Below are 15526 nucleotides of genomic sequence, written 5' to 3'. Positions count from 1 at the left end.
TCAGCTTCCATCAGAGCATCCCCCCCGCCCTGGGCCCTGCTACCCCTAGTCCCTTCCTCTGCTCCTGCCTGGGGAGATTCCCTAAGCAGTAACGTAAGATCCTCCTTGCACGACTTGATGGAAACAGGGAAAGTATCCCCATGCTGGGCCAGCACAACAATTTCTGAGCATCCACACTATTCGAGGGTCTTTCATGTCGGCTATTCCAACTTCATGACACTCCTGCGAGGATGCGTGTATCCTCCTCGTTCTGGAAGATGAAGAAGTGCGCTCAGCTGTCTAAGGAGGCTGTGTGGGGCATCAGAGACCACGCATTTCCTCAGGGGGTTGCAGAGTGTGCTGTGTGGGTTCACCTGGACCCTGAGCGTCCAGCCTACTCTTCCTATGACTTTGGATGAATTCCTTATTGAATAGTCTACCTGGCCTGCTTGGAAATCTGACCAGCCTATTTCACTTCAATACCCATGTACGTTGCTGTTGGGAATTGCATTTGTGCGGCCCACAGACTGCCTGGTGATGTGGTTGTACCTGCTGCTATCAGCGGTCAATTCTGTGTTCTGAGGCCCACAAAGAAGTCACATTTCTTTCTCTGAAGATGATAAAAGCAGAGGCATCCCTCAATCTGGAAGGGGCTAGCTGGGCATGAAGGTGGTGGCAGAGGCTCCCCTAGACCCTGGTTTGCACCGTTCCTCTGGCACTGTGGGACAGAAGTGGACTTGCTGGAAGCCAGGAGATCACATGAATGTTAATGATCACCTTGTTGTGGTCTTTGCCCTAGAGTGACAGCCCGTGCTTCAAAGGGCATGAATATACGGAGTTTGGGAAATGGATGGATGGCTGGGAGACCAGGAGGAAAAGGATTCCAGGTAATAACAACGGTTCGCTCATCGCAGTGTAGCTGACACTGCAAAGTTAAAAACACAGGCTGTGGCAAAGCCAGTGTCCGTTTTGGGTCAACTTTAACATGGGGCCCTGGAATGCTCTGTAATCTTGGATGTCCTTATCTGAACATCAGGCTCTAAGTCAGGAAGGGGCGGCATGAGCCCGGTCACTGACGTCCCACCAGGCACAAAGGGTGAGAAGCACGTTGTCGGGAAAATGAAAACCCTGGTGAGGTCTGTGGATGGAAAAAAGAGTGGATTCTCACTGAGCAATGTGGCAGGCATTAGGCAGCGTGCATCTTCTGGGTCCTTACTACAGTCCTCTGGAGTAGGTCTCTTTATCCCCGTTTAACCGCCATGGAAACAGATTCCCGGACTCAGCCCAGGGCACACTGCTAGCAAGATAAGCTGGGGACTGGGCCAGGGTCTGTCCTCAACACTGTACCCACTGTCTTTTATGATTTTATGCAATTTTTATTCATTGCTATTACTCAGTCTCAATCAAAATATACCTTTTGAAGTTGAAGAAAAGCAAAAAAATCCAGGCATTAGGTTGATAATTGGATTTTTACTTGCCACTATCTCAAGTATTACAGAAATATTCGATATTTCTAGTTTTCTAACTTTCTACAGTACTTGAAACAGTATTAGTTTCTAACAAATCTGGACATTTTAAGGTGAGTTAATATCTGGCAGTAAATAACCAAGAACTCAATAGTGGCAGACTTGACTTCAAGACTCTGAAGGCTTTGGTAGATGCAGGCAGGTGTCTGACCAGTGGTGGGGCTGGAGGCTGGAGGGTGCTGTGTCAGTTCCTGAGCTTGAGAGGACAATGAACACAGTGTCTGCAGGAGAACCAGCTCTGCTTACTACCTGCTGAGCTTGGTGAGGTGCTTTCTACATCGCACACTCAGTTTAAGCTTTATGGAAGCTAATGGCATCCCTAATTTACAGTTGAGAAAATGAGATTCTCTACTGTAAGAGGTAAATAATTTGCCAAGGACAGTCATAGGAAATGATCCATTTGGAACCAGAATCAGGTCTTCCTGGATCCCAGCTTGTGCATATTCTCTTCTGGCTAGAACTGAGGATTTTCACTGGGGAATGGTGGTCACATGTGGCCAGGTTATGAGAGATCCTACAGTCATATTAGCTAAGAACCACCCTGAACAGTTTTTTCTGTGATGGACGGAAGTGGCCCCTGCTGTGGGTCAGGTGCATGTGGGGTGCACTGCCTTGCATGCAGCATCTGCTGTGTTGGCCCTAACGAGACTGCTCTTGTCCTCTGTGTTGCGCAGGTCACGACTGGTGTGTCCTCAGGCTGGGGATACAAGGAGTCATCCGGGGCTTCGATGTGGACGTTTCTTACTTCACGGGAGATTATGCTCCTCGAGTGTCCATTCAAGCAGCAAACTTGGAAGAAGGTGCGTTAGGAACCACTGTCCCCAAAATGAGAATTATGGGTCACATGGCTCCTCTGGCCAGCCACACCCCCACAACTGCTCACTTTCCCTACCACCCAGACAGCTTCAGGGGCTTGACTAAGGCTACTTTACTGTAACGGGGCTGTAGGACCAGGACTCCTAGTAGAGCGCTCTGTGGTTTTTGATTTGTGGCTTAATAGTGTTAACAGCCAGATATAGATTTTATCATTCCCACGGTCCTTCAGCTTCACGCAGAGGCAGGCCATCATCCCTGGAACGTGGGTGAGCAGGTTGCTGGGTGGGCGGGAGGGAGTGGGTTGTGCCTCAGATGACCCGGGTGATGTGGACCAGGTCTGGGACAGCTGTGGGGTGAGCAGCACCAGCCCTGCTTTGGGCTGTCCCAGTGTGTGTGATGGGGCAGCTGCTATGGCATTTTAGGCAAGGGTTCCTATCTGCGTCTTGGAATGCTGGACCTATGAATCTTGCAGGCTCTATAAATGAGACATATTCTGTGAAAGGGCCATATACACAGAGCAGACCTCAGGTGCCGAGGAAGCCAAGAAACCAAAGAAAGAGGCTGACAAATCCAGTCTGTTGGTAACGGGTATTTTATTGGGGGAACTTACGGACAGAAGCGTGGCCTTGGGCAGCAGCGAGATGGGTAAATCTCTGCACTGTTACTGCCCGGACTCAGGGCTCACATGCTGTAGGGAAAGGGTCTGCGTGCTCCAGCGGGACAACTGAAGGCAGCCTCCAGAACAGGGAAGAGGGCTGTGTGCGTCACAGCCTCTAATTTGTGCGATAACATCAAGGTTGACATGTTCTGGACTAAGGACAGTAAATCAAGTTGGAATCAGGACGTGTTCACAGGATTGAGGCTAATCAGACATTGACATGGCAGATTTGCATCCAAGATGGAGTCACTTTGTCTCCACAGACCTGTATTTTTATTCCTTTGATACCATCTGATGTTGACTTTAGCATTAATTAAAAAATATACAATTATGTGTGTGTTTATACATGTACTTAGGGAAGATAAGTCAATGTGGGTTGGCAAGTTTACACTGAACATGCTATGTGCACAGCACTGCATGAGGCTCTGTGGACATGAACGGGCCCTGCTCCCTGAAGAGGGCTGGGGCACCTGAACAGGAAATGATGCTACAAGAGATGCTACTCTAAAAGTGGAAATGACCAATGACAAACGAGTAAGATTGATTCGGCAAGCCCCTCAACTGTCCATGAGTGCTTCTATTTCTGAATTGCCCCAGTATCAATTCTAAGGATGCCACTGGGAGAGGTGGTGTTTCTGGAATTGACCTTGTAATAGTCCAACTTTGAAAACTCCAGCAATGTGATAAACTTGTTGAAGTTTGAGCTAACTTGGAGATGACATTTACTATTTGACAAGCAAATGTAGTATCAAACATCTTGTACTATTTTTTGAAATGACTGTTAATATATAAAATATTGAGGAACTTCAACAAGTGTGTCTATTACTTTGATCATTTGATACTTTGAAATATCTTTAGTGTTATTTGCAAAGCGAGAATTACCATACAAACCACCAAGAGAGTAGATTCCCTTTGATTTTGAACCCTAATCTTAATCCTGAATGGTCATTCCAACTACAGATAAACTACCAGAAATCCCAGAAAGAGGAATCAGGACAGGAGCTGCAGCCACTCCTGAGGAGTTTGAAGCCATTGCTGAGGTACATCTCCCCCAAATGAATTGGGTCTTGTCACCAATTATTAGGAGAGTAGGGAAACTGCTCTGCACACCTGGCTGTGCAAGGCGATTCTTTGGGACGCCCAGCCCTGATGCTCCCCACATCATTTGCTTACCCACTGTGGCCTTGCAAACGTCTCAGTGGTTCATTCAACCTGGGAAGAGTGAGCATCATGGCCCAAAGTCTTCTCAAAGGGTTCCGCCAGCACCCATCTGCAAATGGCTGCTGGCCCCGATAAGCGCACATACAGAAACTGATAGTAAGCGTTTAAACACTTTTTATACCAACTTGATGTAACTTGAAGTAACTTTTGTGTGTGGAGAATTTAATAAAAGAAACGGGGGAAAAAAATAAATAGGCCTTGTGTTTTGGTACATTCTTGTTTTTTTAATGTTTATTTAGTAATAGTTTGCATTGTTTTTTACAGAAATGTTGATCCATAACAGACAGGAAAGTAAATAACAGCAACAGTAAACAGGGCCGTTAGTTTGAGAAGTGCTAACCTAGAGAAAATGGTTACAAGGCTCAGGCCAGCAGATTTCCCCAGAGGTCATGGAGCATGGCAGTAGCCTTGGTTTTTATTTGAATGTTCACCTCACCACACCTCAAGGTGAAGACATTTGGAGGGGTCTGAGATCTTGTCCTTCATTTGCAAGCCTCTGCCACCATCACCCACTGGCTGTTTTGATCAGTGAAAACAAAACAGGCCTTTATTCTGTTTTTTATTAAACATGGGGCTTGACCGTCCGGGAGGGAGGTGGGGGGATCAGCCCCCCTTCCGGCCAGCCGCCCCGTCCGGGAGGGAGGTGGGGGGGTCAGCCCCCCACCTGGCCAGCCGCCCCATCCGGGAGGTGAGGGGCGCCTCTGCCCGGCTGCCCCTACTGGGAAGTGAGGAGCCCCTCTGCCCGGCCAGCCGCCCCGTCCAGGAGGGAGGTGGGGGGGTCAGCCCCCTGCCCGGCCAGCCGCCCCGTCCGGGAGGTGAGGGGCGCCTCTGCCCGGCCGCCCCTACTGGGAAGTGAGGAGCCCCTCTGCCCGGCCACCACCCCGTCTGGGAGGTGTACCCAACAGCTCATTGAGAACGGGCCATGATGACAATGGCGGTTTTGTGGAATGGAAAGGGGGGAAAGGTGGGGAAAAGATTGAGAAATTGGATGGTTGCCGTGTCTGTGTAGAAAGAGGTAGACATGGGAGACTTTTCATTTTGTTCTGTACTACGAAAAATTCTTCTGCCTTGGGATCCTGTTGATCTGTGACCTTACCCCCAACCCTGTGCTCTCTGAAACATGTGCTGTATCCACTCAGGGTTGAATGGATTAAGGGCCGTGCAAGATGTGCTTTGTTAAACAGATGCTTGAAGGCAGCATGCTCGTTAAGAGTCATCACCACTCCCTAATCTCAAGTACCCAGGGACACAAACACTGTGGAAGGCCGCAGGGCCCTCTGCCTAGGAAAACCAGAGACCTTTGTTCACTTGTTTATCTGCTGACCTTCCCTCCACTATTGTCCTATGACCCTGCCAAATCCCCCTCTGTGAGAAACACCCAAGAATGATCAATAAAAAAATAAATAAATAAAATAAAGTAAAAAAAAAAAAAAAAAAGAGAATCACTTGAACCTGGGAGGTGGAGTTTGCAGTGAGCTGAATCAGGCCACTGCACTCCAGCCTGGGCTAAAAATGAGACCCTGTCTCAAAAATAAATAAATAAATAATAAAAATAAAATTTAAAAATGGAAAAAAAAAACATGGGGCTTGATATGTACTATTTTTATTAAAGTGTTTCATTAGGTATCCATCATTATTTATTTATTTGTTTGTTAATTTTTTGGGACGGAGTCTCGCTCTGTCACCCAGGCTGGACTGCAGTGGCACGATCTCGGCTCACTGCAAGCTCCGCCTCCCGGGTTCACGCCATTCTCCTGCCTCAGCCTCCCGAGTAGCTGGGACTACAGGTGCCCGCCACCATGTCCGGCTAATTTTTTGTATTTCTAGTACAGACGGGGTTTCACCGTGTTAGCCAGGATGGTCTCCATCTCCTGACCTTGTGATCCGCCCGCCTCGGCCTCCCAAGGTGCTGCGATTACAGGCGTGAGCCACCGTGCCCGGCATCCATCATTAATTTTTATTCCAAAGTATCTCCACACCTTAAGTGCCACAGAGGCAATAGGATGACAGAATTTATTGTTTTCAAGAGCAATTGCTGACATTTCTATATTTATTGCTAGCTAAAATCCGACGACTGGAGTTACTTGGTTCCCATGACTGCGCTTAAGCCAGGAAACCCTGCTTCCGGCCACAACTATTTTCTTGTCAATTCCCAGCAGAGATGGACTCATATCAGACTCAACATTTTCCCAGGTAATCGTGACATGGACTTATCGCCAGTTCCATGGCTTCTTTATGTTGACATGTTTATAAAATATAAAATGACTTGCTCTTTCCTTCTTTGTAATTGATCTCTCTAGCATTTCAGGATTGTAATTTCTCCTTTTTATGCTCTAGAAAATTCTTGTTTTAATCCACACATCAATAGGTGGTTATTGAAAAATTATCAAGTAAATTAGGATGTGGTGGAACTAAGTTGTATTAGGTTAGATAGATCCTAACTAGATTTCACAAGTATGTTATATTAGCAGCTGAAGTGGTATGTACAAATGACTCATTTTATTTTTTAATAGCTTTATTGTGATATAATTAACATGCAGTTCACCCATTTGAAGTGTACAATCAATGATGTATAGCATATGCATAGACACGTGCAACCATCACCATACCTTTAGAACATTTTTATCACCTCAAAAAGAAACCCCATATCCTTTAGCTATCATCCCTCATCTTCCCTATCCCAAAGCAACCACTAATTTACTTTTTGTCTTGATAGTTTTGACTATTTTGGACATTTCATATAAGTAGGAATTATATAATATTGGTCTTTTGTGTCTGACTTCTTCCACTTAGTATAATGTTTTCAAGATTCATCCATGTTGTAACATGTATTAACACTTTATTTCTTTTTGTGTAAGGCTAATACAGGTTGAGCATCTCAAATCTGAAAGCCCCAAAATTTGAAATGTTCCAAAATCCAAAACTTTTTGTGTGCTGACATGATGCTCAAAGGAAATGCTCACTGGAATATTTCAGATTTTGGATTTGGGACACTCTACCAGTAAGTATAATGCAAATATTTAAAAAAACTGAAATCCAAACACTTCTGGTCTCAAGCATTTCAGATAAGGGATACTCAACCACTACCACATTTTGTTTACCCATTCATTAGTTGACAGACACTTGTTTCCATCTGCTGGCTATTTTGAACAATGCTGCTGTAAACATTTGTGTACAAGATTTTGTGTGGATATATGCTTTCTTTTGTTGAGTGTATGCCTAAGATTGGACTTTCTGGGTCATATGATAACTCTGTGTTTAACTGTTTGAAGAATTACTAGGCTTTTCCGAAAGTGCTGCACTATTTTACATTCTTACCAGCCACGTAAAGGAGTGCTGATTTCTCCCTATCTTTCCCAGCACTCTCTGTCTTACTTTTTGTTTATAGTCGTCCTAGTGGATGTGAAGTGGTGTTTCATTGTGGTTTTGATGTGCATTTCCCTGATGACTAATGAGGAGGAACATCTTTTTATATGTTTATTGGCCATTTGTATGTTTTATTTGGAAAAATTTATCTTCAGATCTCTATTCACTTGTCTTAAACAAATTTCAACAGGTTTTTGGGGGAACAGGTGGTGTTTGGTTACATGGATAAGTTCTTTAGTGGTGATTTCTGAGATTTTGGTGCACCCATCACCAGAGCAGTGTACACTGTATCCAGTGTGTAGCCTTTTATCCCTCACCCCCCACCCTTCCCCCCATTGTATCATTCTTATGTCTTTGCATCCTAATAGCTTAGCTCCCACTTATAACTGAGAACATATGATGTTTGGTTTTCCATTCCTGAACTACTTCATTTAGAATAATGGTCTCCAACTCCATCCAGGTTGCTGTGAATGCCATTATTTCATTCCTTTTTATGGCTGCATAGTATTCCATGGTATATGTATATATACCATATTTTCTTTTTTAAAATATTTTCAATTATGGGTACATAGTAGGTATATATGTATATATATTTATGGGGTACATGAAATGTTTTAACACAGGCATGCAATGAATAATAATCACATCATGGAGAATGGGGTATCCATCCCCAATCCATTGTGTATATATACCACTTTTAAAATCTATTCCTCCATTAATGGGCACTTAACTTTGATTTCATATTTTGGCTGTGACATTGTAAACAGTGTCACAGTAAACTTGGAAGTGCATATATCTCTTCAGTATATTGATTTACTTTTTTTTGGATATATACACAGTAGTGAGATTGCTGGATGAATCTATTGTTCTATTTTTAGTTTTTTTGAGGAGTTTTCATAGTTTTCCATAGTGAGTGTACTAATTTACATTCTCACCAATAGTGTACATGGGCTTCACTTTCTCCACATCCTCGCTAGCATCCACTATTCCCCCTGTCTTTTTAAATAAAAGCGGTATTACTCTGCTCTCATGTTGCTATAAAGATACTACCTGAGACTGGGTAACTTACAAACAAAAGAGGTTTAATTAACTCACAGTTCTACATGACTGGGGAGGCCTCAGGAAACTTACAATCATGGCAGAAAGAGAAGGCGAAGCAAGGCATGTCTTACACGGCAGGAGGATCGAGAGAGAGAGAGAGAGACAGAGAGAGACAGAGACAGACAGAGAGTGACAGAGAAAGGGGGAAGAGCCACTTTTAAACATCAGATCTCACGAGAACTCCCTATCAGAAGAACAGCATGGGGAAAACCACCCCCTCATCCAATCACCTCTAACCAGGTCCCTCCCTGGACATGTGGGGATTACAATTAGAGATGAGGTTTGAGTGGGGATACAGAACCAGACCATATCAAAAGCCATTTCAACTGAGGTGGTATGACATTTCATTGTGGTTTTGAGTTGCATTTTTCTGATGATTAGAGATGTTGAGCATTTAAAAAATATACCTGTTGCCCATTTGTATGCCTTCTTTTGAGAAATATCTATTCAGAACTTTTGCCCATTTATAAATTATTTTTTTCACTACTGAGTTGTTAGCTATTGAGTTGTCCTTATATATTCTTGTTATTAATCCCTTCTTAGATGGATAGTTTGCAAATATATTTTTTTCCAACTCTATGGGTTGTCACTTCACTTTGTTATTTCCTTTGACAGCAGCCTTTTAGCTTGATGTAATCCCATTTGTCTGTTTTTCCTGTTGTTGCCTGTGCTTTTGAGGTCTTACACACAAATATTTGCCAAGACCAATGTCCTAGAGCATTTCCCCAATGTTTTCTTCTAGAATGTTCATAGTTTTAGGTCTTAGATTTAAGTTTTTCATCCATTTTGATTTCATTTTGCATAAGGTGAGAGATAGGGGTCTAGTTTCATTCTTCTGCATGCAGTTATCTAGTTTCCCCAGCACCATTTACTGAAGAGACTGTTCCCCATTGCATGTTCTTGGTGCCTTTGTTGAGAATGAGTTGGCTGTAAATGTGTTGATTTATATCTGGGTTCTCTATTGTGTGTCTGTTTTTATGCCATAACCATTCTGATTTGGTTATATAGCTTCATAGTACATTTTGAAGTCAGGTAGTGTGATGCCTTCAGCTTTGTTTTTTTTGCTTTGGTTATTCAGGGTCTTTCATTTAAATTTTACTTTTTAAAATATTTCTGAGAAGAATATCATTGGTATTTTAATAGGGATTGAATTGAATCTGTAAATTGCTTTCGATAGTACTGTCATTTTAACAATATTAATTCTTTCAGTCTAGGAGCACGGAATATCCATTTTTTCTGTGTCCTCTTCAATATATTTCATCAGTGTTTTATAGTTTTCCTTGTATAGCTCTTTCACTTCATAGGATAAATGGATTCCTCAGTATTTTATAGTTTTTGTAGCTATTGTATATGCGATTGCCTTCTTGTTTTATTTTGTAGATTATTCATTGTTGGTGTGTATAAATGCTACTGACTTTTGTATGTTGAATTTGTATCCTAAAAATCTACTGAATTAGTTTATCAGTTCTAATAGTTTTTGGGTGGAGTCTAGGTTTTTCTAAGTATAAGATCATATTGTCTATGAAGAAGGAGAACTTGACTTCTTTCTTTTCAATCTGGATGCCATTTATTTCTCTTGCATAATTGCTCCAGCCAGGACTTCCAATATTATGTTAATAAAAGCGGTGAAAGTGGGCATCCTTGTCTTGTTCCAGATCTTAGAGAAAAGGCTTTCATTTTTTGTCCATTAAGTATGATGTTACCTGTGGGTTTGTCATATGTGGCTTTTGTTATTTTGAGGTAGTTTTTTTTCTATACCCAATTTATTGAGGGTTTTTTTTTTTTATCATGAAGTGATGTTAAATTTTATCAGATGCTTTCCAGCATTTATCGAAATGATCATATGGTTTTTGTTCTTGGTTCAGTTAGTGATGTATCATGTTTATTGATTCATGTATGTTGAGACATGCTTGCCTTCCTGGAACGAATTCCACTTGATCATGGTGAGTGATCTGTTTATCGTGTTGTTAAATTCAGTTTGCTGGTATTTTGTTGAGGATTTTTGCATCTATGTCCATCAGTGATATTAACCTGTAGTTTTCTTTTTTTGTTGTTGTTTTTGTCTGGTTTTGGTATCAGGGTAATACTGGCCTTGTAGAATGAGTTTGGAAGTACTCCTGCTTCAATTTTCTTGAAGAGTTTGAGTAAAATTGGTATTAGTTATTTCTTTTATGTTTGGTAGAATTCAGCAGGGAAGCCATTAGGTCCTGGAATTTTCTTTAATGGGAGACTTTTTAAATTTCAGCTTTGATCTCATCATTCATTATTGGTTTATTAAGGTTTTCTATTTCTTCATGGTTCAATCTTGGTAGATTGCATGTGTCCAGAAATGTATCCATTTCTTCTAGGTTTTCCAATTTGTTGGTATGTAGTTGTTCATAATAGTCTCTAATTGATCTTTGTAATTCTGTGGTCACATTTCCTTTTGGCTGAGTACAGTGGACTTTATTGATGGTATGTGACAGGATGTGGCTCCCTAGGCCCCTCTCTCTTCAGGGGGCCTGGCATGGAAACTGTGTCAGGGGGAGATTCTCAGTATGGTGGGAGATTGAGTGTGGCAGGGACTCCCTAGCAGCTGAGAACCTCTCTAATCCTCTTGTGCTCTTGCTGGGGCTGGTGGTCCAGGGGCTCTTACTCTTTGGAGGCCATGTGGACCATGAGGCCTCCACTACCCTGTTGCCAAATTCATTGTCATACCAGGGAATAAGCTTGACAAAGTAGTCATTGAGGGAAATGCCAGCCCCAGCATCAAAGCTGGAAGAGTGAATGTCTGTTAAAGTCAGAGGAGACAACCTGGCACTCACTATAGCCCAGGATGCCCTTGAGGGGGCCCTCCAATGCCTGCTTCACCGCCTTTTTGATGGTATCATATTTGTCAGGTTTCTCCAGACGGCAAGTCAGGTCCAAAATGACACAGAGGTGGGGATATGGAACACCATGCTAGTGAGCTTCCATTCAGCTTGGGGATGACCTTTCCAACAGCTTTGGCAGTGCAAGTAGATGCAGAGATGATGTTCTGTAGAGCCCTGTGGCCATCCTGCCAACTTTTCCAAGAAGGGGCACCCATGGTCTTCGGAGTGGTAGTGATTGCATAGGCTGTGGTCATGAGTCCCTCCATAGTGCCAAAGTTGTCATGGATGACCTTGGCCAGAAGGGCTAAGCAGTAGGTGGTGTATGAGGCACTACTAAGGATCTTGAGGTTGTTTTCATACTTCTCATGATTCACACCCCACATGAACATAAGGGGCATCAGCAGAGGGGGCAGAGATGATGGCTCTTTTGGCTTACCCCTCTAAGTGAGCCCCAGCCTTCTCCATGGTAATGGAGATTCTAGTGGGCTCAACAACATAATCAGCACCACTGTCATTTCACTCGATTTTGGGGGGGATCTTGCTCCTGGAAGATAATGCTGGGATTTCCATTGATGTCAGTCTTCTCATTCTGAGCCTTGATGATATTGTGGAACTTGCCATGGGTGGAAGCCTACTGGAACATGTAGGCCAGGTAGTTGAAGTCAATGAAGGCATCATTGATGATGACAATATCCACTTTGCCAGAGCTAAAAGCAGCCTTGGTGACCAGGTGCTTAATGTGGCCAAATTTGTTTACTCTGGCCTTCATTTTCACCTTGTTGCCTCAGGAACACAGCTGGCACTGCATAAAAATATGCAGGTGTCTGTCAAATGGAAAAGAGAAGAGAGCCAGTTTCATTTTTTATGTATCCTTCTCTATTTCTGATTTTTTGGGGTCTTTTCTCTTTGCAATTAGTCTAGCTAAAGGTCCATCACTTTTGTTTCTTTTTAAAAAAACAAGTTTTTTGTTTTGTTGATCCTCTGTATTATTTTAGTCACCATTTATTTATCCTCTGATCTTTATTTTTTTCTTCTACTAGTAATTTTGGGATTGGCTTATACTTGCTTTTCTAGTTTATTGAGATGCATTGTTATATTAATTTGAAGTATTTCTACTTCTGTGGTAGAGGTATTTATTGCTATAAACTTCCCTCTTAGTACTGCCTTTGTTGTATCCCATATATTTTTGTATGTTGTATTTCCATTTTCATTTGTTTCAAGCATTTTTAAAATTTCCTTAATTACTGACCCATTTGTTGTTCAGGAGCATGTTGTTTAATTTACATGTGTTTGTGTATTTTCCAATGTTTCTCTTATTATTGATTTCTAGTTTTATTCCATTATGGTCAGAAAAGTTACTTGATATGATTTCTACTTTTTTGAATTTGTTTAGACTTGCTTTATGGCCCATGACATGGCATATTCTAGAGAATGTTCCATGTGCTGATGAAAAGAACGCATATTCTGCAGCAGTTGGGTAAAATGTTCTGTAATGTCAGTTAGGTCCATTAGATCTAGTGTGTAGTTCAACTTCACTATTTCTTTGTTGATTTTCTGTCTGGACGATTTGTCCATTACTGAAAGTGAGGTGTTGAAGTCCCCTACTATTATTGTATTGCAGTCTATTTATCCCTTTAGATCTATTAATGTTTGCTTTATATAAGACTTGAAAGCTCTGGTGTTGGACACACAGATATTCATAATTGACCCATTTATCATTATACAGTGTCTTGTCTTTTTTTTTTTTTTGACAGTCTTTGATTTGTAGTCTATTTTATCTGATATAAGTGTAGCTACTCCTGCTCTTTTTTGGCCTCTGGTTGCATGAGATATCTTTTTCCATCCTTTCACTGTCAGCCTATTTGTGTCTTTATAGGTCAAGTGGGTTTCTTGTAGGCAGCATATAGTTAGGCCTTGTTTCTTAGTCCATTAAGCAATAGTATACCTTTTATTTGGAACATTGAGTCCATTTACATTCAGTATTGTCATCAGTAAGTAAGAGCTTACTGTCATTTTGTTTCTTGTTTTCTGATCCCCTCCCCTTCCCTTCCCTCCCTCCTCCCCCTCCCCTTCCCCCTCCCCTCCCCCACTCCCCTCCCCTCCCCCCTCCCCTCCCCTCCCTTTCCTTTCCTTTTCTTTCTTTCTGCCTTAGTGGTTAACTAATTTTCTCTGATAGTATGTTTTAATTGACTTTTATTTTTAGCAAATCTATTATAGGTTTTTGCACTGTGGTTACCATGAGGCTTATAAAAACATCTTATAGATATAACAAGTTATTTTAAAGAGATGTCAACTTATCTTAGATCACAAAGAAAAAAATAGAAATAAACAAAGAAAAACAAAAAAAAACTCTACATTTTTAACTTTATCCCTCCTCCCACATTTTGACTTCATGTTGTCTCAATTTGCATGTTTTTATATAGCCTATCTTTTAACACCTGTTAAAGATATCAACAAAAAGATTATTATTTTTGATAGATTTGTCTTTTGGACTTCATACTAGAGTTATGAGTGAATTACACACTATAATTACAGTGTTGGAGTATTCTGAGTTCGTTAATGCACTTAATTTTACTAGTGGGTTTTATAAATTCAAATGTTTTCTTTTCGCACATTAGTGTTTTTTTTTTTTTTCAAACGGAAGAACTTTAGCATTTCATTTAAGACTGGTGGTGGTGAATTCTCTCAGCTCTTGTTTATCCAGGAAAGATTTTCTCTCTCTTTCATATTTGAAAGATAGCTTTTCTAGATACAATATTCTTGGATGGCAGTATTTTTTTCTTTCAGCACTTTAAAATGTCATCCCACTTCTTTTTGGCCTGTGTGGTTATCATTGAGAAGTCTGTTGTCAGATGAATTGAAGCTTCTTTATGTTATTTGCTTCTTTTCTCTTGCTGCTTTTAGGATATTTTCATCCTTGACCTTTTTTTTTTTTTTCTTGAGACAGGGTCTCACTTTGTCACCCAGGCTGGAGTCCAGTGGTGCAATCACAGGTCACTGCAGCTTCAACCTCCTTTGGCTCAGATGATCCTCCCACATCAGCATCCCAAGTAGCTGGGACCACTGGTGCACACCACCATGCCTGGCTAATTTTTGTATTTGTTTTTTTTTTTTTGTAGAAATGGGGTTTTACCATGTTACCCAGGCTGGTCTCAAAATCATGGGCTCAAGCAATCCATCCACCTTGACCTCCCAAAGTGCTGGAATTATAGGCATGAGCCATCATACCCAGCCTGTCCTTGACCTTTAGGATTTTTTATATGCCTTGGAGTAGCCTTATTTGGATACAATCCATTTCTTTGAGCTTTCTGTACCAGGATATTTATGTCTTTATCAAGTTTTGAAAAGTTTTCTATTATTTCTTTGAATAAGCTTTCTACCCCTTGCTCAACTCCCTCCTCAACACCAATAATTCTTAGATTTGATCTTTTGAGGTAATTTTTTATATCTTGTAAGCAATCTTTATTCCTTTTCATTTTTTTCTCTTCTGTGTATTTTTAAATAGCCCATTTTGAGCTCACTGATTCTTTCCTCTGCTTGCTTCATTCTATTCGTAAGAGCCTCTAATGAATTTTTTGGTTCAGCAAATACATTTTTCCATTCAAAGGTTTCTGTTTTATTTTAAAAAATTATTGAAATCTCTTTGTTAAATTTCTCTGATAAACTTCTATGCTGCTTTTGTGTGTTATCTTTGAGGTCACTGAGTTTCCTTAAAACTGCTATTTTGAATTATTGATCACAGAATTCATATATCACTGTCTTATTATGATCAGTCACTGGTTCCTTGCTTTGTCCATTTGGGGATGTCATAGTTCTTTGCTGTTGTTTCTTATGGGTATACATCTATGCCTGTGCATTGAAGCATTAGTTATTTATTCCAGTCTTTTCTTTCTGGGTTGTTTCAGTTTTTGTTGAATATATTTGCTTAGATGTAGGGAGTGTCCAATATTTTAGCTTCCCTGGGCCACATTGGAAGACGAAGAATTGTCTTGGGCCACACATAAAAT

At 41.3% G+C, this 15526-nt stretch overlaps 1 protein-coding gene across 3 annotated transcripts in view; it reads left to right on the top strand.

Annotated features, from left to right (window-relative positions):
- ALLC (allantoicase) overlaps window positions 1-15526 on the top strand; it is a 45580-nt gene that overhangs the window by 19729 nt on the left and 10325 nt on the right. For 2 of the 3 annotated variants that reach the window (XM_019021608.4, XM_004028785.5), the window contains exons 4-7: window positions 779-866; window positions 2180-2305; window positions 3940-4019; window positions 6261-6393. In XM_019021608.4, coding sequence (XP_018877153.3) covers window positions 779-866; window positions 2180-2305; window positions 3940-4019; window positions 6261-6393 — 427 coding nt within the window. The remainder of the gene's footprint in view (window positions 1-778; window positions 867-2179; window positions 2306-3939; window positions 4020-6260; window positions 6394-15526) is intronic. The other variant, XM_019021609.4, reaches the window with a different exon arrangement.

This window comes from Gorilla gorilla, chromosome 12 (genome assembly GCF_029281585.2).
Source record: "Gorilla gorilla gorilla isolate KB3781 chromosome 12, NHGRI_mGorGor1-v2.1_pri, whole genome shotgun sequence".
Lineage (NCBI taxonomy): Eukaryota > Metazoa > Chordata > Mammalia > Primates > Hominidae > Gorilla > Gorilla gorilla.
The sequence above is the reverse complement of the archived record's forward strand: the minus strand, read 5'-3'. Positions and strand labels throughout refer to the sequence as shown.